This window comes from Aulostomus chinensis, chromosome 8 (assembly GCF_037954235.1).
Source record: "Aulostomus chinensis isolate RoL2024-O1b breed Wild chromosome 8, RoL_Achi_v1.0, whole genome shotgun sequence".
NCBI classification, from domain to species: domain Eukaryota; kingdom Metazoa; phylum Chordata; class Actinopteri; order Syngnathiformes; family Aulostomidae; genus Aulostomus; species Aulostomus chinensis.
Window position 1 is genome coordinate 17,258,337 of NC_141327.1, and position 25,345 is coordinate 17,283,681.

General features: G+C 42.8%; 3 protein-coding genes across 3 annotated transcripts in view; 2 read left to right on the top strand and 1 right to left on the bottom strand.

Moving 5' to 3' along the window:
- The window catches only part of f8a (coagulation factor VIII associated), a 7,339-nt gene extending 5,674 nt beyond the window's left edge, over positions 1–1,665 (top strand). Inside the window, exons 9-12 of the mRNA XM_086211336.1 lie at positions 64–145; positions 270–316; positions 650–705; positions 824–1,665. Of these exons, the coding sequence (XP_086067462.1) occupies positions 64–145; positions 270–316; positions 650–705; positions 824–905 (267 nt within the window). The 3' untranslated portion in view covers positions 906–1,665. The remainder of the gene's footprint in view (positions 1–63; positions 146–269; positions 317–649; positions 706–823) is intronic.
- emp1a (epithelial membrane protein 1a) lies at positions 1,268–6,606 on the bottom strand. The gene is made up of 5 exons (XM_086211337.1): positions 6,492–6,606; positions 5,655–5,745; positions 5,386–5,485; positions 4,790–4,930; positions 1,268–2,677 (listed from the first exon to the last, which is right to left on the bottom strand). The coding sequence occupies exons 2-5, from the start codon at positions 5,727–5,729 to the stop codon at positions 2,520–2,522; spliced, it is 474 nt and encodes a 157-aa protein (XP_086067463.1). The 5' UTR covers positions 5,730–5,745; positions 6,492–6,606; the 3' UTR covers positions 1,268–2,519.
- Positions 6,607–13,057: 6,451 nt separating this feature from the next.
- Positions 13,058–24,395, top strand: LOC147257423 (uncharacterized). Its single transcript, XM_086210188.1, has 18 exons — positions 13,058–13,565; positions 13,855–14,013; positions 15,035–15,153; positions 15,241–15,418; positions 15,866–15,978; positions 16,049–17,267; positions 18,174–18,295; positions 19,218–19,470; positions 19,700–19,827; positions 19,930–20,026; positions 20,142–20,264; positions 20,550–20,722; positions 20,862–20,959; positions 21,886–22,013; positions 22,232–22,412; positions 22,593–22,737; positions 23,888–23,964; positions 24,340–24,395. The coding sequence occupies exons 1-17, from the start codon at positions 13,148–13,150 to the stop codon at positions 23,960–23,962; spliced, it is 3,729 nt and encodes a 1,242-aa protein (XP_086066314.1). The 5' UTR covers positions 13,058–13,147; the 3' UTR covers positions 23,963–23,964; positions 24,340–24,395.
- Positions 24,396–25,345: the final 950 nt, after the last annotated feature.

Sequence of the window (25,345 nt, forward strand, 5' to 3'; positions counted from 1 at the left end):
TAATTGTAACTGTTGGTGCAGCAGTCTGGTTTAATGCTTCAGCCTTATTGTTTTCCTGTGCAGCCGCCTCCTCAGAAGCTGCTACCAGAACACGCACAGACTCTGGAGAGGTACGCATGGGAGTCGTTTGACCCTCACAGCCAAGGTAGGTACGCCTCAACATTTCATCGAAAACAGTATATAAAACACACACACACACACACACTTTTTATTTACAAGTTGTGCTGTGAATCTCGCAAATTCTTGTAAACTTGCTGCTTTCTTTCCAGTGACCTTCCTGCCTGAGAATGTTTTCCTGCTCCTGCAGTCAGTAGTGGTGAGTTTCATCATCCACATGCTCGCACAGTTCACAGGATGTCCTGAACCTTCCTGCCTCATACCGGAAAAAATGATGGTCTTCAGCACCTTCACATGACAATGAGAAATGTGCAGGGGTTTTCTCTTCCTCTGCAGCTATTGTGTCCTCCATTGATGGCAGAATCCTTTCTTATATTCTTCTAACAATAAAATGTTACGCAAATCAACTCACTCCGGATGAGTAGACTATACCCCTTTTTTTAAAGCATCAACTGCTGAATCACATACTTCGTCAAGGTCGTCTGAATTTGCCATTATTTGTGAGGTTTGTATCTGGAAATCTGTTTCGCAGATGGCGTGTCAGGAAAAAGACACAGAGTCCCTCAAGTCTCTTCAGACGGAGCTATGGTGAGCATTCATAAGCTTTTTTTTTTTTCTCCATCATGAGATGCAGATTGAATAGCAATTCATTCCTTCTCGTTATATCTTCTCATTTCATTATCGATCATGTGTTTTTCCCTCTCAGGCCGTTCCTGTCGGCTGAGCAGAATCACCTCCTCCACCTGGTGGTTCAGGAGCGCATCACACCGTCTGGTCAAGGAATTTAGTACAGCCCAGTTTTTATTGACTTCCTTTGGGAACTATGCTTAGTATAATGGAACATTCCTGTTTGTGACTGGGCCTGTTGTAAGGCTTGGTAGAACGGTTGTTTTCCAAACTTCAGTGTTGTAACTCTCAGTAAAATCACACAGAATACTAGAGAACAGTGAAAATACAAATGGCATTTGTAGTTATGTTGCCATTTATGGTCCTGATGTGGGAATTTGAAAGGATTCTAACTTTAGACTTAATTTAATCAAAATATATTGAAATCCTGTGGTCTTAAGTGGAGGCTTCACCACGTACGTATGTATGATGTTGAGAGTCAGGGTTTGACTTGATAGATGAAACTTCAATGGGTTTTTTTTTTGTTTTTATTTTTATTAATAAATGATATGGCTTAAATTCCAATGTAATTAAAACAATACCTTCTAAAGCATAGTTCTGAAATATGGTCAAATGAAACCATTGTCCTCCATCCCTGGTTCACTTTATGTTCACTTGTACAATTTGCATGTACTTTCTTTTGATAGCAGCCAACTACAAACAAAAATGAAAAACACAATACAAAAATGTTACAAAAATATAATGGTTACAATGTACATAGATAAAAATGAGGGATACACTATACTTCAGTTATACAAAAATGATACACAATTAAAAACTACTTGTACTGTGAATTAAGACTTGTGTTTTCTGATTGTTCAAGTACTGCTACAGGAATGTTGTTGTGTCGCCAACATGCCGTACCCTTCCAGATACAGTATAGTCACTTCTTACTTCTGGTAGTAGTAGTGGCTGAAAGCCTCAACTTAATGATTCGAGATGGTAACCAAGCACTCTTAATCTTAAAAAAAAAAAGGAAAAAGAGAAGAAGCTTACATTGGGGATTTTTTTGGAAACCCATGGATCCTTAAAAGCAGAGTAAAGGATGCTACCGCTCTCCAATTATGAAGCTACCTCCAGTAGTTTGGCGTAGCTGTGCTTAAAGATGGAAAACAGCTATCTGTACACCATTCAAGGGTAACAAAATCCACCTACGAGTGCCTCTAAAACACATTTTCCATTTGTGGAAACTACAAAAACCAGAACCCCTAGCCAAGAAACCCCAAAACAATCTCACTGATCCTCACTAGCTTTAATGCTAAGCTAATCAGCTGCATACCTCATTGCTCCATGAGAGCAGTAGCATCCAAGTCCTCTCTAGATGATAAATAGATGTATTTCCCTAAATGGCTGTTGATTTAAAGCATTAATATAGATTATGTGGACTGAGCTCTCCAGACTTATTTGTAACCATTTAACGAATAAAAATTGGTTTATGGTTATCCTGTTATGAAAGGGTGTCGCCCTCCTCATCCTGAATGCTGCTCTTTTTAAATAAAGAGGATCTATAAACTTCCCCAAAACACAAAAAACACAGCTCTTAATGTAACGTTAGCACAAATTCAATTTATAATCTTAAAAAAAAATGGCTCTTGTTAGTTATTAAACATTAATCCCAAATTTTCTAGTTGCTAAAAATGTAGGTCAACAAACAGTTTCCCCCCAATTTGAAACATAACTCTTGAATGTCCCAATCTTTTAAAAGGAACATGATCCCAGCCCCGGCCTCCTTCCTCTTACTCACTCTTCTTCCGCAGGACGAGGTAGGTTATAGCTAAGAGCAGGGTGAGGACAAAGGAGATCCAGGCCAGGACGTAGGAGTGTCCGTATCCTCCGTCTTCATTAATGTGGAACTGGGCTGTGTAGATTGAGGCTGCTATCATTATACACAGACCTGAAAGGCAAGAAGATGTGAGATACCGTCAGATTCTCTATTCCCAGACAGACGAGTGGGCTAATCAGGCTCTATGGTGTCGTACAGACTCCTCCTTGTCAACAAATTGAGAAACGTGATTTTTCCTGTGGTGTCTAAGCTTGTTAGACTTTCATTATATCTTAAGACATGTTCACGGCGCTCTCAAGATAAATTCCACTGACTCCGGTGATCCCCCGGCTCTCTTGCACCATCACATTTCAGTTTCTTATTGATAAATCTTCACTAATTGTATCCATTCTGCTCTAGAAAGATTTTTGGTGATGCTCTGGCTTTTCCTCTAATACTGCTGAGAGCTCAAAGTAAAATAGGTCAACATTTGTGTTTTTGGATGGGCTGCAAGGAAGGTTTAACAGGCCTTCACAATCACTCTGATTTCGGTGATCCTTTGACTGGGCCACCATCGCATCATCAGAATCACTAACTACTAAATTATCATTAAATATGGTACAAATCTTTGCCCCAGCTTTCAGATATAAGTTTCAGTTTGATTGATGGACTTCCTTTTCGCCTCGGCTATCTTTTTTTCAATACCAGTAGCCAAAGTTAGCACGCTAACAAGGTGGTGATCACCCGCTTGTAGACACTGGCATTGTCAGCAGGCGTATATTTGAATTTAACCCAGTGTAGAGCCTCATAGGCAGCCTGTTCCAAATTCAGTTACTGCCTACGTCACCTTACACCAGGTATTTACTTTCTTACCAACGATCGAGTGCAGTTCAAGGGTAGGCAACACTGACTTAGGAAAAGTGAGTAAATGGGCCACACTACAGACGGTTGAATCAAAACAGGGGTAGTTTGCCCTGTTTTGGGATTTTGTGTGACAGCATGTGGCTAACATTCATTAGCCATTCTTGGATGGCCGACCGCTTCGTAAAAAATATTCTACCTGGCAATTAAGTCTACCGACATTTGCAGGGCTTTTTCATCTTTTTCCTGTAATGAGTGTCTGTGGCATGCTCGGTTGAAAAAAAACCCTCTTTTGATGTTGTAATCCTTGAACGCGGCGATCCTCTCTAGGCATATCAAGCGTGCTGCCTTTGAACCGACACTGGTGACTTAATATTTAGATGTCCCTTGGGGCCGTAATTTGCCCATGTGTGGTGTAGAGCCAACTGGGTGTCCATGATATTGGGAGATGTGAACAAAGATAAAAGTTACTTTGGACAAAGTGTTTCTTTTCTTAATGCACCTGCTAAAATAATCCTGAACTGATCCTCTGTTTTTTCATCGTGATGTAGAGGTTGTGTCGTTCAGGTATATATTTAAAGTTTTTGCTCCTGAAATATCCATCTTATCTGTATTAATGTGACCTAACAATTAAGTATTTAAATCACACGGTTCAACTCATCATTCAGGACGGTCGTTTGATAATCATTGCTACAATCTCTCCCTGTTGTCTACTGATAATTAACATTTACCCCCCCAAAAAAATTTGAGCCACGAGTTTCACAGTTTTTCCACAATCACCTCTCTGTTGCTGACAGGTAAAACATCTCTCTGTCTGATAAGATATTTTACTCCACACCCATTTGTTTATTCCTGCCAATAACCGCTGGAAAATTCTACTAAATTACATTTTCAGGGTCAATGGCTTTGAACTTACTGCTGTTACATTAGAGACTGTCAAGAGTCTGTTCAGATATTAGTTTTAGAGATTAGCAAAGGGGGTGAAACACTACAGTGATGTGACAGATTTGATGTTCAGCTTCTTGAGCCGTGGTGACATTTGACCTTTGTTTTACTGGTACTGTGCACAACAAATGCGACTGAGCTCTGCCTCAGTGAATCAGTTGCCAAAAATGGATGTGCAAAGGTCCAGACAGGCTCACAATATTGTTTAGGGATCCTGATCCACAGTCTGACAATACACTCCTTAATAAAACACACCAATATATTTGTTTGCAGTGATCCTGCTCCCCTTCTCACAGAGAAAAACTAATATGTTGGACTTTCCTTAAAAAACACAGGTCTCAAACCACTGAAATGAACACATCTCAGCTAAAGGCAGCGAGCAAATAAATCAGTATTTCTTACAGTTGCAGGTCAGACATTTGACCCCTGGTTACTCACAGGCGATTAGCTGTAAAATGCCGGTGAAGGTGAACCTCTGGCCTTTAGGCAGGGTGAACAGCTGAGCCACAAACACAAACAGGGCCAAGACGGTAAAAATACAGGCCAGCACAGAGGTCGCTTGCACCGTCTGGAGATACTCTGCAGCAGCAGCAGCAGGATGACAAAACACACAAGTTAGTGAAGGTTCCACGACACAGACGCAAGTCAAAGCACACGCTAACATTCGATTTTGGCAACGATTAACAGGAATACAATTAGCACTGATTCATACAATCGAATTCATGACTTCCGCCAAGGAGGACGTGTGAGCGCTGGTGTTGGTTTGCTTGTTAGCAGGATGACTCCAACAGCTCCTGATAGACTTGAATGAAATTTGGTAGGATGAAGCCTGAGGAACGATCAGTTTAATTTTGGATATGATTGTCTCAATTAAACCGGATCTCATGATGTCACATCCTCTTGGCGGAGGTGTGTGCCAGCAATCCCCTGATCAACATCCCTTTTCTTCCAGCGAAGTTACCATCCGAACTCTCGAATGGCAAATGTAACAGCAGTAGCATCAATATCATTCCTTAATCCATCTGTGGCTGTACCTTCTGGAGAGTCTTTCAGGTTGGTGTAGTGCCAGGATGATTTCACCAGCTCCCATTGGCCCCACAGGTCAGTTGACACCGTATCAGTGACCCACCAGGCCTGAAAACACAGGGGATATCAACCTATGACAGCAGCTGCTTTACATGTGAGGAAATATTCAGTTTCACAGATTTTACTGTGTCAGTGAACTCGTTTCTCCCGCATTCTACTATGCCTTTGGTCTTTATGCGCTCAAGAGTAGTGATATTAGAATGAAACAATCCCTTACATTATCAATGGTAGCCACGAGAAGCAGGATGATGGTGGTGATGTGTAGAATGACGATTCCAGCCAACATCAACATCGTGGCCCTGTGAGAACTGATTTAAGAGAAGGTGGGAAAGGATGCACGCCATTTAGTTTCCAGGCAGGGACTTATTTAACACAGCCTTGCACTTGAGGAAACAGCTGTCCCTAATAAATAGTGTCTCTCGCAGAAAAAAAAGGCTGTCAAAGGGGAAAAGAGGGCTTTGCATGCGAGAACCAAATCTCTCCAAACGTCTTGCAAACAGATTTTTGGAAGAATTGCACGCTGTCAGACATACCACAAGTTCTTTACATTTTCGGATAGTTTTCTTTCTTTTTTAACTTTAAAAGAAAGAAACAACTTTGTAAGTCAAATGAAATGCAAAGAAATCATTCTGACCGACTCATTTCCATGGCTTTAAACTATTTCCGTCGACAAGAATGGCGCATTTGTTTAGACGGTCATTCCCAAATGGGTGCCGCTCCGTTACACACAGGCCCCGTACTATGGTCAACTTTGAAAACAGCGCGAGAATAGACTACCGAAAACAATAATAAACACGCATCTTCAGATTGAAACTGAAATATAAATACGATGAATAAAAATAAAGTTCTCCATCGCGAGTCTTTGTTGCGCTCACGGTCATATTATTCACAATTCTTCAAAGCGCCGTTTAACAATTTGTGAACTACGCCTAAGTTTACTTTTCTGCACTAATCAGACGACAGAACGAATTCAAAACTTATGTTACCACGTTTAACGAAGTATCACCCTCGATTTATAAGAGCTTAAAGTGGAAACAAGGAGTGCAAACATTACCTGAAAGCGCTTTAACGCACAGCCTGGGAGTTATTTAGGAAATGTGAAAGGCTGTAGACCCACCCAGCTTTGAATTCACTGCACACACATCACCCTGTTTTCCCTCTCCATTCCCTCTCTTTCCCTGCACCAAGCCCCACCCATAAAGTTCAATTTTTTCCCCCCTTCAATGAAACGTCCTGACTAACCCAGGAGCTTCAGGTTCTCTCCTGCGTCTAAACAGTCAGTGTCAAGACAGGGTTGTTGTTTCTTTTTTGTTGTTGTTTGGATCACTTAAAGGACCTTTAACTGTATTTCCTCTCTTTTTAATGCTTATAGACAGTTTACAAACTGTCTTAAAGGCTTAAGAGCTCAGTTGGGTGTGTCATTACTGTTCTTAATATAAAAAGGAAATGTCATTTTAGACACGTAAATTGCAAGGCAGTGAGAATGAACGTCTAGCTTCTGCTTTCAGGCTACTTCCACACACTTTCCAGTTTATTTTGCTCTTTTAATTCCTCCCTAACGATAGGGTATCAGATCTCTGCCTCACACACGGATCATCCTTATCTTTTCATCAGCATCTACCCTAATTAGGACCTTTTCAACAACAAAAAAAAAGAGACAGAAATATCAGCTCATGTATGTGCAGTTTTAATTTCTGTGAGATGCTGGAAATTAAAATCCATCCCAATTAATGAAAGAAAGAGCTTTGAATAGATTATTCAGAGTGCCTGCCAATCAATCTTCTCACACATAAACTGTGTTGCACCACCACCGCAGCCACAAATGTGGAGTTTGTTTCCAGCAGAGAGTAAACAGGAACAGCTTCTCTCAGTAGCTAAAGCTGAGTCTTGTAAGTCAGTGTTTCAAAATAAAGAAGAAGACATCTTGATCACACCTTGTTAAGATCGAAACCCCTGTTGAGGAACCACAGCCCGGCTTTCTACTCAATGAAAAAATATTTCCAGTGTCCATCTTCATCTTCATATTGACAACCATTTTCAAGGAGGACGTGGAGCTGAGCTTAAAACTCAGCTCCGGGATCAGCGGTGTCGATGTATCAGTCCAGAGAGTAAAGAGTTCATCATCATTGTACGTTACACATCGTTAAGTAAAATTAATTCATTTATTTCTTGTTTTTATCCCCAAAAAAAGTCAGTGCCCGTGGGGAAGATGTGGAGTGAACTGGCTCCTTTTTTTTTTAATCTATCAATTTTTAAATGACAAACATATGTCACCCCCCCACCCCCCACCCCCACACACACACACACACCCCAAAGGAAATTCCAGCACTGTCGCATCTCCCATAACTTTTTCTATAAGGATTGGAGATGAAATTCAAGTATATCCACAGTTTCTCTTCCAGGTCACGGAAATGTGATGAACTTAATCCTGAAATATGAAGATTTATCTCTCCACATACCCTGTTTGATTCGTCTGTCCTGCGTTGGGAAGTAAACAAGCCAGCTGATGCCATCTGGGCTCTTCTGTACCAGCAGATACAGCAGCCAGGATGACACTGATGGAGGAGCACTTGTTCAACCTGTCCACTAATAAAGATGTATGCCACAAGTACAAAGACTACATCTGGAGGAAGTTATGGCAAGTAGTAATTATGTAAGAATGACATCACACACCACACATGATCGAATAGGAGTAGCACGTCTGGGACATAAACAACACCACCGGCCAGTGCAGAAGGAGCAGCTCCTGATTATCAGGCTGAACATGGAGAGATTTAATCCTGTGCTAAGTGTGAAGCTACAGAATACGCTGAGCTAAACCGTGTCTAACAAGATGCTGACATGCTAATTGTGCACAAAGCTGTGCAGAGGACTAGATGAGATGCTACCAACACATCTGTGCTGGTGGGAGACGACAGAGATCGCCTGTCTGCCACCATGCTTGCCCGATCTGTCAGGCAAGGAAGGAGATGAAGGAGCATTTGGCGCATCAAAACATGGCCCACCCAGACGTTTCTAAGCACATATTGTTCTTATAGGCAGCTCTTGAATGTGACTCCAAATCTGCGTCCCTGGTATTGGAAAGGGAGCTTCCCACTGTAAATGCAAAGACAGAGAACTCTACGTGCATTCAGCCTCTACGGCTCAGACAACGGATGCCTTGGACTCCCTCTGATGTCGCTGGTTCTGGTTCAGCCACAGGTCATCCACCAACTTCAGGGGTAGAGTCAGAAGTGCCTGCGTGGACTTGCAAGTCCAGAATGGAAAAGATCTACAGATGGACTCTACAGAGTGGGGGTGTCGATTCAGCCCCCCTCCGCTACCCCCGAGAGGTTTCTGGGGGTCATCGAGGTCAACTGTCTGGCTAACTGCAGCCCCCCTTGGATGCACATGCAAAAATAATAATACGGAGTGCAGTCAGGCATGTGGAAACTGAGGGGATCCAGCTGCACTAACTCAACACAGACGTCCTGTGACAAAACTTGTAGACTTGCATCGCTATTGGTTTGTTTGATCAGCAGTTCTGCAAAGTTTCTTTTATAATTGCTTACATCAATGTTTTAATCACAAATAAAATGTCATCGATTTGAATTTATTGCTTCAAGGGAGAAAAAAAGCAGTATGGTCAAATCTAGTATGCACAACAAAGTAGGCTTGTTAATCAACCAAATATTGCTGAGAGGGCATTCAGGGTACAAATATACAGGATTTAGCCAATTATTAACATGTTGTTCTCACAGGATCTCTCTTTTGTTGTACCAGAACATTACTTTGGAAATGACAGGGAATACAGAGGACCGATCAAGGACTCAGTGGACTGGTGTCAGTGGAACCGCCTACAGATCAACTTAGGGAAAACCGAGGAGCTGGCGGTGGATTTCCATACCCGGGGTCACGCCCCACCCCCAACACAGGTGAACACCCAGGGAACAGACGAAGAGAGAGTGGGCCCTTAAAAGTACCTGGGTGCTCACCTGAACAATAAACTGGACTGAACCCTTAACACTTATGCGCTTCACAAGAAAGGCCAGAGAAGACGCCATCTGCTGAGGAAACTCAGGTCCTTCCGAGGGCAGGGAGCGCTCCTGAGGACCGTCTTTGATGCTGTCGTGGCATCAGCCGTTCTCTTAGGAGCAGCAGCATCACAACCGCTGACGGGAGGAGGCTCGATAAACTGATGCAGAAGGCCAGCTCCGTTCTGGGTGGCCCCCTCGACTCAAGTGCAAGTGGCGGGAGGGAGGAGGATGATAACAAAGCTGTCATCACTGATGGACATTGACTCCACCCCATGCAGGATGCCAGCAACTGACTCCTTCACCCCAGATGTGTGAAGGAGAGACAACACCCAGCACTGCTCTCAGTAGACCACATACACACAAAGACTTCATCACATAACCGCGGTGACACACTTACAGTATGTTCAATATCTTCAGTGTGCAATAATTACTATTCACTGAGCAATTTTAATAGCCAGTGTGCAACTGCTGTTGTTGTCATTGTTGTCTGTTGTTGTGTGTCTTATTCTTGTGTCGTGTTTATATTAGTTTCTATTACTGTTAATCTATCCACTTTGCTGCTGCAACATTGTGAATTTTCCCGTCATGGAATTAATAAAGGAATATCTAATCTAATCTAATCTGATCTAATGTAAGTTAATTTAAAAACAAAAAAAAGAAAATGTAATGGGCCAAACCAATAATCCATCGATGTCTTGTGCACCGTGTGTCTCTCGTGATAAAATGATGCTGATCTGTAATTCTAACAATATTAAACGATCAGTTAAAGCAGTTTAACTGGACAAGGACTGATGTTTCAACACCCGAGCGTCAAGAAGAACAAGGTACGAATGCATGGTTCAAAGACAGCAGTGTCTCATCAGTGGGGGAGAGAAAAGTCCCATAATATTCACATCAGATGAATACACATGAACGAGGAGTCACAGGAAACGACACGGGTTCGCCTTCTCTTTTAAACCATATCGCTCGTTTGTGTTAAGAGGGAAAATCCAGCCGACTTCTCTGCAGAGAGACAGCAGTTCTGCAAAACTGGTCAAGTGAAGTGTGGATTTTCCATCTTTGTTCAGTCATTTTCTGTAGTGGTCCCATGTAATTATCACCGGAATCACCATAGCACCACACATAACTGCTATTCCAACCGCAGAGAATTTTACTACCATCTTAACTATCAGATATAAATCAGATTTGCAGCACATTATCAGCGGTGGCCAGTGCTTTTGTATACTAGACTCTTCAGATTAAGGTAAACTGACAGTTATTAACCACAAACTGTCGCACTTTTTGACAGATATTGTGAGATAAGTGCAATCAAATAATACCATGTCATTCAGGGATTAGTGCACGTCTAGGAAAGCTTTTTATCACCTGTCTTGGATGAGCTAAAGCTGAACTGTTCTTCCATTGTGGCAAAAATGCTGTTTTGACAAAATTGTAAAAGAACCACAGTCTTTTCTTCCAACAGGTTTCAACTCATCTCTGCCTCTTCCCCGTCTCCCCTCGGGCTGAGGTCCCTCAGTAAAGACCACATGAACTGAAGCAGTCCTGATCCTGCCAGTCTGACAATAGCAGCTTTATCCTCCTGGAGGTGGGATGAAGACAGATACCATAATTACTTCCTCTGCTTTTTTCAGTGACCACTCCCTCATTTGTTGAGGTTCACTCAGTAGTGTGAGCAGCCAAACTTTGGACTAAATCAGTTTGGCGCTAATCGCTTGGTGACACAGAGACGTAATTGTTAAGCGTGTGTTTAATGTGAATATAGACTGAGGGCTTCCAGCACCACTTTTTCCTCCCTTTTCGTAAAAGACTCCGCAGTTTCTAGGAGGGTTTGTTAAAGTCTTCTAACCTAAATAAGGTGTCTGACTGTTTGACAAGTCCATTTCTGTGTTATATAACTTTTTGCAATGGCTGATATAGAGCCATTAGAACAGGATAATGTTTTTTCTATTAGAGTACAACTGAGATTAAATCCATTTAAGAGCTGTGTTATTGTCAAATGGTGTGAGAATAGTCTAGGGAAAGTCAACTATTTTCTCCTGACAGTGAGTCTGAATAGAAGTCGATTGAAACCATTATAGCAGACCCCTGATGGTTTGTCATATCTTCCTAGTGAGTGGGAGGCCTGCGCTCGCTCCCCTCCTCGTCTGAGTCAGAGGTGTTTTCTATTCCCATCACAACATGTGGGCTTCTACAAAGAGTTCAATATAACATCTATTGTGCAGTGAGGGAAAAATATTACTGAGGAGCAGTTGTTCCTGAAGAGGCCTTATTTAGGATGGTCCTGATTTACCAAGTGTCTGTAGGACGGTGACACCTCCTGATACCAAACCATCAGCCATTTAAGATAAGCACTTTCTCCACATTGTTTCTGAAGAAGCTGGTGTTAAGAAAGAAAAACTCTTCGCCCTTGAACATTCCCCAGCTCCTGACTGTACCCAGTTTCTTTTGAACCGTCTCTTCACATTCCCATTATGTCCATTCAATTACCACAGCTGTCACTGCAGGATTTAAGTTGTGCTGGGCTCCAAAAGTCTGAGCCTTTCAGATTTCATTCCAGAGGCTCTTGTTGCCTCTGGACACTCAGGCTTTAAGCACTCCCATACGAAGCGGCCCTTAGCAAATCTGCAGTGACACAACAACAACGCATAAAACTCCACCACAGTCACTCTTCCTCCCCACCGTCTCTCCACCAACTCATGACTCACTCCTGCAGATGAATCCCAAACTTCTCACTGCTTCACAGCCTCATCTATAAAATGCTGGTCAATAAGTGCAATTTGGAGCTATTTTCATTTGGGACCTATAGAAACATTTCTCTCAATTAGAAAGAGGAGAGATGAAGTTTCTCTCTCTCTCTCTCTCTCTCTCTCTCTCAGTATACAGTTTATGCCAGTCAGCCAGATCATAAAAACATTTTATACTGAGTATCATACAACATGCCTGCAATACATCTTGTTTCATGAGGAAGGAATCTTAGCAGGCATATTTATTGATAATTTTGAAGGTTGTAATTTGTGGTGCTGTTGAACAGTACTGGTTTATACTGGGATCTAACCCGAATATTTGAACGGCTTGCTTCATATAAATGGGATGGAGATGCACCTATCAGTGAAACCTAGTTCAGCACCGCAAACTACAGCTTTCTACTCAGTGCACATTCTGTCAGTGGTCTTAATGTTTTGGCTGCCTGTTGTAAAGCCCTCAGTCTGGAACTCCCTCCCTAAAGACTCTTCCTCAAACAATCCCTCAGAATCCACGGCTTAAAACTGCCCACACATCCCTGACCTCTCTTGTAAAGCATCTTTGAGTACCTAGAAAACGTCTATAAAAGTAAAGACCGTTATTGTCAGTATTATTTTTAGTCTGTCTAGTTGTATTCATAATGATCTACAGAGACGGTTTGTTGTGTTCATGACATGAAATTGCAGCATTATACATATAAATTACAGTGGTAGAAATAAAATGTCTGTCAAATAAAACGATAATCAAATGGCTAAAATAAAACTAAAACCGAAGCAAAGTCAGAGATTTCAGGAGCAGACTTGGAACCCATTCAGCAGGTGACCGTCGCCCATCAAGTCTTGACATCTGTGGCCTCTCCTTTTAATTGCTTGGGGCCTGTTGACGCTTAATTGATGGTCCTCACCTGCGGGTGACGCTTCTGTGCGCAAAGAGCAAAAGCGTCAACCTGACGATGTCTTACAAAGATAGAAAAGAAACAATGTTGTTTTTATTTGTTCTAAACATTTACGTGTACACATTTGGAGTTTGTAACTCCATAAATTTAAGAGAGTTAAAGAACGCTATTGGCACTCTCCACGATCAAGAGTCAACCAGGATTGAAGCAGAACAAGACGTGCAGCAGGAGAGGAAGACCCTGGGCGAACGGTTCATTCATGGTTATCCGCGCAAATCGAACCGGGGAGGTGTTAGTGAGCTCCGGCCTCAAGCTGATGCTTTTCCTGGGAAGCGATTCTCCTATTTCCATATATCAAACCCTGATGACATCGATCTTGTGCTGGACAGCTTGTCTTGGACTCCTGGTAACGTCAGCACGCCACAAATGCCCCGGCATTCCCACTCTGAGGATGGATATCAGGCAGACTTCCCAGGTAAAAGCTGCTTTTATAAGACAGTGGTCGATTGAATAATTATTCGATATTTGACAGACATTTCAATATGCCCCACTGCGATTTTCAAATAGCAGGATATGCACCTTTAGTGGGTGGCAGTAATGTTTGCCAAAATATAATTTTAAATCATTTCATGCTGCAAAGATGTCCTGCACATCATATTGTCAGAAAATATCTTTCTAAAAATACCATATTAAAAAAAACCCAACTTGTTCTTGAAAATCGTTGGGGCCTGTGCAGCAGTGTTGAGCATTATTCCTCATTGTAGGATTTCATGGAGTCCCAGGGAAGGTGTTGGCACCATCCTTTGACTCCAGTCCACACCTCTCCGAGTGGCTGGCAATGAGGCCTTTGGTGCATTGTGGTGATGATGTCATGACCTTCACTGCCTCTGGAGAAGGGTCCACACAGCTCTTAGTAGACAGAGGTAAGCAGATATATTTCCTATCAAGTCGTAGTGCTGGTGTATTAATATTGCGGGTTGATGTACAAAATATTGGCAACGGTATCTTTTTATATTTCCTGCAAAATTACTGAAATGTTGAAGCTGAGACAAGTTGGTGCCAAATATGCCTTTTTGTTTGTTTGTTTTGAAAAGTTTCTAGCATAAATCCAGCAGCACAGACATCCCAGAGGGTGGGGATGGTGATCTGTTGTTGAGGGAAATGTGCAGTGAGCGTCAGTGAGGTTGAAGGTCTCAGTTGAGATCACGAGGAGAGCAATTATATTTTCAGAAGTTAAATGAGCCTGATTTGCCTTCTTTTTGGGATTTAAAAAAAAGTTAAACAGGACTTTTTTTTCTTTTCTGGTTGGTTCTTGTTGATCTTTATTCCCTGCTTTATGTCAAGAAACCAAAATAAAACCATCAAAAATAATAAAATATACCAGTTTAAAAGTATCCCACCGTATTTGAAAAAGGAGCGATTCAGCCTTCACGTCATCACTGCCATTTGCAAGTGCCTGTTCATTTGCCGTTAGGCTGATGGTAGTCAACTATCAGTGCATCCCTCAGTCTATGTTTTTCAATGAATTGCTTCTGTCGAGAAGCCTGATTATTGTGGGTTATTGCAGTTTTGCAAAGATGAAGTCCTCAACTGAGGCAGGGTTCACCCTGGACAGGTCACCAGTCCATCACAGGACCAACACATAGAGACAGACAACCATTCACACTCACAGTCACACCTACAGTCAATTTAGAGTATCAATCAGCCTCGTCCTCTCTTGATGTCTTTGGATTGTGGGAGGAAGCTGGAGTACCAGAGAGAACCCACACAGGAAAAGGGAAAACATGCATACAGAGGGATCACGGGACTCAAACCCGGAACCTTCTTGCTGTGAGGCAACAGTGCGAACCACTGCACCACCGTGCCACCCAGATGTTAAAATATCTAAAAGAAAATCAACTATTTATTGTCTCACAATCAGTTTTTCTGTGCGTCTCGTCACAGAGGGGGCGTCTCCCATCTCTCTGTTCCAGTTGCCTCCGTATTGTGGCTACAACGTGAGGACGTCATGGAGTGACCTGGAGATGATGGCGACATATGATGCCTGTTACATCACACAGGAGGTATCATATCCAGTTACGTTTGTATTTTCATCATTTATCATGCAGCATCTTTAATTTATCATCATCTTTTTTATTTCTGTCTCTAAGAATGGCAGTTATGTATTGCCCATGCTCTGGGAGGGCAGCCAGCTCAAGCTCTCCTGCCCGGTGCAGACACCCACTCCTGCCTTGTCCCTCGTCCACCCGATGGTCCTCTGCTCGCCATATGGCATGGTGGTGCAGCTACAGGGGCGGGAGCAGGATATATCAATGCTGGGAGTTTTAGGTGAGCTAGTTTTGGAGACTTGATAGTGATTAGCCTCATTAAGTTAAAAAACATTTTAATAGCATCCATAATAATCCTTATTTCCAGCATACGCGTTTATATTTAAACATTTATATTTTAATGTCACTGATATCACGGCATCACAGAATTTTTTTCTCTGTTTTCTGTAATTGCTACTATTATTATACAGCACATTTCCTGACATGAAGGTCTAAATGCCTGATTGCTTTTTTTTTGGCATGCAGGTAAATTGTCCTGTAAATTGAGCATAAAAATATTATAACCTGCATGAGTGTGTTTGTGTTTTAACTGTAAAGAACTACATGAGTAAAATCCCCACATTTGCACAAAAATAGTACAAAGGATGAAAGCTTGTCAGTTATTTTTAGAATCTGACCTTTTCCCAACTGACTGAGAGCAACCACGAGTGTGTAATCTCTTTTGCAGTAAATGGACTTTGGGATCCATTTGTATCTGCAAAATGTGCGTACCGTGCCAGCCTCCAGCCCGACGAGCTTATCTTCTTCATCTCCTTCAGTGCCCCTTGTATCATGATTGGAGTAAGTATTCACATTTTAGAGGAATACTGCAACAAACTTGTAGTAATATCTTGATGTGGTGTTTTTCCAGGATGGGCTGCGTCTACATCTTGTATTTGATGAGCAGGAGTACATCCTCTCCTGTCCAGAGGGCCACTGGTTCCCCTACATCCCATCTCCTCCATCTCCACCGCCAAGTGACCCTCAGGTTCCCAATGTGCCGGATCCTGTTAGTCCCAGCTCCAGCCCCCCCTCTCCTCCTCAGTCTCCGAACCAGGAACAGATTGCTCAGCTTCCTGATTACCTCCACTACTCATACCCTGAGGTCCAGTACCCCCAGATACCTCAGATCTACCCCCCTGGCCCACAACCACCTCACCCCCCTCAGCCTACTCCAGGCAGTGCTCCTGGGCCCCAGCCTCAGCAGTCCATCCATATTTCAGCAGACACTCAAATATTACCTGTGGCCCCTCCTCAACATCCATCCAGTCACTATTACTACCACCCTGCTGTGACACCAGCTCCCCCTACAGAACCCACTGGTCCTCCTTCTACCCAAACACTTCCAGAGAGTCCAGATCCCCCTCTGTACTATCTTGAGATACCTAACTACCCTGCACCCCCAGAAGCCCAAGCACCCACTCCTCTCCCTCCAGGCCCATCCTCCTCCCCTCCCTCTCCACCAGAACAACTTCAGGGGCCACAGTACCCAGCTAATCCAGTTTATCTATCCATTCCTTATGGTTCTTACCATCCCAATCAGCAGTTTTTCTACCCACAACCTGGTCTTGAAGTGCAGCATCATTCTACACCCCCACCTCCCTCTGCTCCACCTCCTGCCACCACCAGGACAACATTTTCTAAACAACCTGACATTCCTGACTTTCCAATTGGCCAGATGTACCCTCAAGTGCCGATATACTTACTGCCTCCCTCACCTCCACCTGCCAAAGGGCAGGACAAGCCCTCTCCTCAGGAATATCAGCTGGCCACTTGCCCCCCGTACACTCACGCCATTTGTACCTACTACCATTTTCCCTATTATCCTTATTACTATTCTCTCTACCCTCCTTTGCCCCAGCATCCAACGACTGTGTCACCAGTCACAACGCAAACACCCACCTCCACCACCACCCCCACCCCCACCTCCACCAGCAGCCCCACCCCCACCACCACCAGCACCACCAGCACAAGTATGACAAAGTCTCCCCTTACTAAGCCTACGCAGCAGCCTACACACCTCCAGTGTCTGACTGATAGGATGGTGGTATTCCTGCCTTTTGCTCACCCAGACTCAGTCCAGGTCAGAGGTCAGTAGCTCTTTTTGTTTAAAACTTTTAAAGGGTCTTTGTATTGCGAGAAGCGTGGCTCTTGACATCATCAAACACAGCAGAAAATCTTGTGTTGTCAAACAAACTCCTCAAGGCAATGCTGCACACAAAGAAATTAGATTAAAGTCGCATTTTCACACTTTTATTAGATTATTGACAGAAAGAGGAAGTGCTGTTTCCACCTCTCCACTCTCCATCTATTTTCTTCATGTTTCCTCTGTCAACAGCCGTGGCATTTGCAGGTTGCCCATCCGTCATTCCATTCTTCAATGCAATATTTCAGGAAGAGCTTGAGGGAATTCCCTCTAATCTGACACAATTATTCACTTGAATTCAAGGATGAAATGAATATATTTGGTGGTCAAAGGTCACTGACTGCAAAAAAACGCATTCGTCCTGTGACTTAGAATTCACATGCTAATCATGATGAAATCAAAGCATGAATTAATGAAGTGATGACATTTTTTATGTGTAAGGTGAACTTTGAAGTGACATCATAAATTGAACAACGACAAACAAGTCTGCGCTGTACGATGTATTGTGAGTTTAAACAAATGCGTAAGCTGCAACTGATTGAGATAGACAACAACAAGGTTTATTTCTTGTTTTTCTGTCAGTTTCATGAAATATTCTACAATCACGCCCTGATACGGGAGTCAGTAGTGATGAAGATGGAAAAACCAGACATTCGTAATAAGATTATTTCAATGGCTTCTCATGTAGCCCAGCGTCCAAAGTGCACACTAATGTGTCATGTCTGTGGACAGCTCACTTACGAGTATCCATGAGCTAAACGCCCGCTGACAGGGCTCTTTATCTCCTGCACTTAAAAGCATGAACTCTAACGGTAAGCAAATGTCTCATGAGCTTTGTTTCAAATATCAGATCAGAAGACATGGCTCTTCCTCTCCACTGTGTCTCCACTGTGTGGGTTCATGATCCACGTGTCTGAGGACTCGCGGGTCATCCTGCACTCTCCTCTGCCCCCCTGCTACAGCCAGTCACGGGTGAGAGCCTCCATGGTGCTTCGTTCCTGCTCGTGTCATCTTTTTGTAATCCTGTGCTTGCTTTCAAAGAATGTCTTAAGATTGATGCAGTTCTCATCAAACAACATTGTTTTAGCAGTTTTAATCAGGAAATTGAGCAAAAATAAACAGTTTCCACGTGACATACTAACGTAGCATGTTATGCTTAAGGTTGTATGTTCTTTTTTTTTCTACATGAAAACAGAGCAGTGGAGTAAATAAATTCAACTCTCAGTTCATAATGAAAATTTGACATGCAACAGCTGTATTCACGCGGGCATGAATCTCAGAAAGCAAATTAGAATGGCATGAGCATGTACTGTACATCTCCTGATGACACTCACACACTACACAATACACAAAATGATTGATTTACAACAAAGACAGACGATGATAGAGGAATTATTTAACCACCGCTAGTATCACTAGACACATTCCAGTTCCATGTGTTTGAGTCTGTTTTTATAAATGCATATTTATTCATGGATGGTCAAATTTAAATAAAAGCTCTCTTTTGCATACGGATCAGTCCAGCTAATGGCACCAGAGTACAATGTTGTTGTGGATTGTTGCAGTTTTATAACATTTGGGATGACACTCATGATTTATGACAGGTGTGTGTGTCTGTTTGGGGGAGGGTGGAGGTCTGTGTGTGTGTGTGTGTGTGTGTGTGTGTGTGTGTGTGGGGAATGAATGCATGCATGCAGACAGGCATTTCTTACTAGTAAGCCGCTCATTTTTATACATTCATCTGTACTTGATAGAGTGTGTTTTTTGTTCTTAATAAGGGAATAGCTCAAACAAACTCTTTTCTTCAAATTCATATCTAAATAATATCTAGAATCAGAAAAAAAGTGTTTTTTTTAATAGATCTTTTTGTTTTCATTGATCTCTCTCACTTCAGACTCCCACTGCCATTTCCTTACTTCTGAGGTTTTGGGATCTCTCCATGGAGCAGTATAGGACTCTGGACCTGCATTGTCCATACCAGAGTGCCTCTCCTACATCAGTTGCTCCATCTGTCTCTCCCACCCCACCCAGTACCACCCAGAGTCAGACCAGCCCCCCTGTTGTCCCAAATCCTAAAGTCATCTGCTCCTCCCATCAGATGAGCGTGGAGCTCCCTCCTGGTCCCATCTCTGGAATTGTAGTTAAAGGTGTGAGTGCTTTGATACGGCGGCAGATATGGTCATATGGTTGCCATCAGCTCTGTATGAGTTGAAGTAGCACATGCTTTTTTTTGGGGGGGGGGGGGGGGCTTCTGTCAAGAAGGGGGGTAGGTAAGCTCGGTAGCTGTTCTGAGAGGGAAACATAAAACCCTCCATGCTAGGGCTGCTAATTCTGTCTTTTGAAGGCTGCACAAAAATAACTTGCCTCTTTTTCCAGATATCAAAGGGAATCAGATGAACCTCCAGGATGCTCCGAAGCACTGTGGGTTTGCTGCTAGTGAAGGAAAAGATGGCAAAATCCATTTGAATCTCCAGTTAGGCTCACACTGTCACATGAGTGTGCAGGCAAGTATCGACTCAGATTTCACACTGAGCACATGACCTTTTTGTATAATTGATCATTTGCTATTTACTCTTGTATAAACATTTTTTTTCCCCCTCTAAAAGGGTAAAATGTTCATCATCACCATTGTCTACATGACTGCAAGTGGGATAAAAGAAGTAGAGTTTTCCTGTCCAGTTTCCACCTCAGGGTCCGCACAAGGTGGATAGATTTTATGTTTACACCTCTGAAAGGCTATTCAGTTTGAGAGTGTTCCCTCCAGGCCATTCAGAGTTTTTTTAACTGTGTGGCTGACATTTGTCACGTTGTCCCTTAGAGTGCAACCTTCCCAGAGAACAGCAACTCCCCTGCGGTCCTGGCTCTGTATCACAGTCACACTGTCTCTCCATGGGCTGCTGCTTCAGCAAGCACCCCCCTGCCTGCTACTACCCCATGGATGGTGAGCTGCAGTTTGTGTCCCCACTGGCATTTTCACGCCACTTAGCTGAGTACAGTTGAGCTGTTTTGGGTACGGAAATGTAAGCACAACAGCTGCTGGATGTGTGAAGAGGCATATTCAGGGCCAGCGCAGCATGATTCAAGCTGGCAGTCACACAGAAAGTGAAAAGGGTATAAGACACCTTGGGTCTCATTATCAATTGCCTCCTGAGACTACTGACCTTTTGTTCATGTGACCTTTATATGCTTGTGTATGTATATTTGTGTGTGTGTCGTCCCCTTCCAGAGTGCACTATTGACCGCCACTTTGTCTTCTCCGTGCCTGCATCTCTCACTGAGCCCCCTCTGTCTCCTGCCCTGCTGGTTGTTGCCAGCGACTCCACCTGTAAACCTGAAAAAGTGACCTCTGATTATGCCTTGTTTAAGATCCCCATGGACGGCTGCGGAGCAAGAACAATGGTGAGTTTGAATCAATGAACTCCTTCTGTTGAGTATTGAAATGCTCATCAGCAAGATCTGTCCCTGGGTACCAACGGGTAAAGGGAATTTTGATTCATCTGATCTGTGTCTGGATTCTATATCTTTGCTGTCCCAACAGGAAGTGGGGAAAACTCTGATCTATATGGTGGAGATCATCAACACAGTTCAGGCCATCAGCCTCAACTACGGCACCATTACGAGAGACTCTCCAATCAGGTCAGTCGTTACTGCGCACCCAAATAAGAAGCAGATCAAACATCAGACCAGGTTAGTTTTCCCAGGACCAAAGGTGATCTGGGACAAATGCCATGCAAATGTAGGTACTGTATTCACATGAAGCACACTGGAGGCTAGTGAAGTGTCCTTGACTCAGACCCCTCGTAGGGGAAGACAAAATTGATATTTATTCCATTTTCTCTTTTCACATGAAATAGTGTGTGAAAAACACACATCATTTGAAAATGCCATTCATTTTTCTTCTCACACACAAAAAGTTCCACAGGTTAATCCATAAAACTGTGCACCTCCACTGTGCTAAAGCATCTCCTGCCCCAAAGTGTCTCCTTAATGCTCTGACCCATGAGCATCATTTCCATCTCAACTAAACACCTGAAAAGATTTGTGACTGCGTCTTGCGTGGTTTGTCTGGACCAAATGTCACCATGATGGCGTCCACACAGCACTGTGGTTGTTTTCCATCACAGTAGGTGTCTCCAGACCCCCATTTTGCCATGATGACACACACATTTGCAAGGTGAAAACAACAGCAGCCACATTTTTTTTGCTCTCACTTATAATAAATAAGAATCTAAGCACAAAATGTCAACATGTTTATAACCATAAATAATGTCTAACTGCAAATTGAATTTGCTACAGCTGACAAGCGCACGGGGCTTTTAGTCACAAAAAAAAAAAAAAAGATGTTGATGTCTGACTCTGGCATTTAAAGATTAGCCAAGTCTTTTTGTGCAAGCGATGGCCAGGAAAACAGATACACAAGGCAACGGCCAGACGAATCGCTCATAGAAAATGTGAATGAGACATCTAAATGACAAAATTCAAATGTTAATCCTCATAAAATGATATCTTTATAGATGCAAGTTTATAGCAAAACTACTTTCTTTGTCTTCACTCACCACCAGGTTGCTGGTGGAGTGCAGGTACGTACCAGGCTCGGCCCTGACTGTCAGCTACATGGTTAAAACTCCGACCCTGGGGCCTGCAATCCACACCCAGGGGGTGTTTGGAGTCCAGCTCAGGATTGCCAAAGGTACACAGTCTTCTGTGCACACATTCATGGCAACTTCATATGCACAGGAAAAATTGATTTTTGTGTCCTTTCATCCCAGGAAGCCAATAGTCAAATTCACAGATCTGCTGTGATATAGTGCTTCTTTTAGCACCGCAGGAATGCTGCCGTGCATGATCTTATATGCACCTCTGAGTGGGTGAAGTTTGGTTCAATAAATACACCACCTCTCATCATAGATGCTCAGTACAGCAGCTACTACCCTCAGTATCACCAGCCCCTGCAGATGCTGCTTGGGAAACCCCTCTACCTGGAAGTGCGGCTGCTCAACACCCCCGATCCCAGTTTGGTGCTGCTGGTGCACTACTGCTTGGCTTACCCCCGCTCTGGAAAAGCTGTGTGGGTGCTGCTGTACAACGGGTATGTCTGATCGTTTCCTGAGTGCTCAGTGAAACAACATTTCAGTGGATGGAACAGAAATGTAATTTCTCCTCTTTTAGTATCACATTTTGAAAGTGTTTTTTTTTCCCCCAACGATCTAGCAAGGCAGTACAAGTATAATCCTTATCTAATTCCCTTACATTAATTTTTACCTCCTAGATGCCCCAACCCACTGGACCCAGCCCCTCAACAGGCTGTGCTGTCTGACCCTCGGCCTCCGGCTCCTCACGCTCAGACCCGCCGCTTTACTATCAGCACCTTCCAGTTCCTTCCTGATGGTGAATTCAAGGACCAGGAAGAGGAGGTGAGCATAAATGGAGATTTGACAACTAAAGCTGGAGATTTGACAACTAAAGCTTGACTTCAAATTAAACACACTAGCCTTAGTGAAACCTTACTTTTCAAAGTTAGAATACCACACCTAGATAATCCAGCTGGGAATGGATTTACCCAGGCACGCATGTGTTTAACCTGGAAGTGGAAGTGGTAACGCACACCACGTCCGGAGATGGTCAAACTTCTTTCGATAAATCAATTCTTCACTAGTGCTGTACTGGAACAGCAACAGCCTAAGTAGTCATGACTTGAGACATGACATAAACTTGGAGACAGCTGACTTGAAAGCAATTTGTCTTTTTTGAATATTTGTATCTTTTTTATTCTATTATATGTATTTTGGTTTCCAAACATGGTTTGGTGACAATGCTTGTAAACCTGGCAACCCGGAAGGACATGCCAGGCCCTGGCACGAGTCCAGAATCATGCAGGAGGTTTGTCTGTAAATAATGAAATCAGGATTCAAGGATTTTGTCAACGACGGTAGCGAGATCAGAACAGCTGTGTGAGATATAAACATCTGCTGGAGAGAGACATGAGAACTTTAGAAGACCTGCCTAACCTGCGCAGTGACATCTCGCAATTGACATCTTGTGCAGACATATTGCCTTATTGATTTCTACAAAAAGATAGATTTTGTGCAGTATGACATTTCGCTAGGGAGTTGGGAGATGTGGTAAATGGTGTAAGAGGGTGAGCATACTCCTGGCAGTTCCAGCCAACTGACCATGTGCTGTAGGACAGTGAAAACTGCAGCTGTCAGCCTGGAGAGAAGTGTGAATTCCCCCTCTGGGAGTCGATGCAGTCTTATCTTAGAGATGTATTCAGACCCCTGTCTAATTTTTTTTTAGGACATGATTGAATAGAATTGTTCCAGCAACCTTTTGTGCAGCATTTTTTTTCTTAATCTGCACAGCACATATATTAGCAGTTAACAGCTGTGATTCTAAAACAGCAAGGGATGTGGAGGATGGCATTATTTAAACTGTAAAACAAACTGTCAACACACCGGAGACTCTGTGTGTGTGTGTGTGTGTGTGTGTGTGTGTGTGTGTGTGTGTGTGTGTGTGTGTGTGTGTGTGTGTTTAATCGCTCTCTATCATCAACCTCGCTCTCAGATCTACTTCATGTGCTCAACTGAAATCTGCTCCCCACGTGACGGCCCGTGCGTCGAGGGATGCTTTGGTCAGTGACGGTAAGGAAAATGAGTGTACTCTGTCCTCATTTCACCTTAGTGCTCGTGCGTTCACATGCACACACACACGCACACACACACAGACGCCACCCTAATGAACTCTGGAAGATCACATGAACACACCCATGAATGAGCCTCATTACCTCACACAGAAAAGACATGAGAGCCCATAGTGGCTGCACTTCCATATGACAGATGGACAGTGATTTAGTAATGAGGAGAACTTTTAATTATTCATGGAGAATAATCCTTTTCACGTTTTCTATTTTGACACGGAATACACTTGGAATAACATCGGTTTCAAAAATATGTTAACCTCCTCTTTATTTGAGTTTTTCATCCTGCCAATATCTTTTCTGTTCTCCTCTATTTCAGATGTCAGACATCAGTCATTTAACCACCAATAAAAGCCCTGAAAGGACAAAAGAGGGTGTGTGTGTCTGTCTCCCGTCACTGGGCTTTACAGCAGGAAGTGGCACTCCATTAAAAAAGAAAAAGAAAAAAAGCGGGAAGCAGTGTTAGTTATGTGAACACCCAGCCCTTGTGGACAGAGCACAATCAAGACAAACTATGACTCATTTTGTTGCTCTTTAAGAAAAGCACAGATTTAAAACACGTAAAAAAAAGAAATGCATTTGCTCAAAAGCTAAAAATGTTTCTCTTTTTTTAGGGCTAAAGATTCCCATCATTGTTATCAGAACATTTCAGGACAGTTTAAAGCACAAATTCACCCCCATCAGTGAATTTTGCCTTTCAAGTCCTTACAAATAGGTATTTTTATGGATTACTGAGAATACGGCTGGATTAAGAAGAAGTTTCTTTAAATGTTTATCGTATTTAATAGGGAAATAGTCAATTTTTTTCATCCTCCTGAGACTTAAAATAGAACAAGTGACAAAATAGAAATGATCACACTGTTTCTAATACCATGTGTCAGACATGATATTAACCACTACCAACTATTATTTAATATTTTCCAACCATGCAATGAGGATGTCTTCATTTTTGGGGTGTAAAAAGGTTAAGAACTCCTGTTCAGTATCCCTTTTTTGCTTTAATATTGCATTGAACTGGAGTTTTCTGTGTGGGAAAATGATTAATGATGAGTTAATTCAGGAATTTAAGCACAGAGCCTCAAGGTCAAGTAATAAAGAACCTTTAAAAGCTCAAAATGTCAAAAGATTTTGTCGCTTTAGTACTTCAAATTCCCTCTTTCCCCAAAGCAATTAACTGGTAAATTAATCAAATTAGCGCTAACTAATGGCTCCTTGGTGGAGTGACCCCAGAGCCTTTGAGGACCTGGGATGGTTGTAATCCAGCCTTTAAAGCAAATTCAGCAGTGACCATCAGAGAGAGACTGTGAAATGAAAACACAGTACAG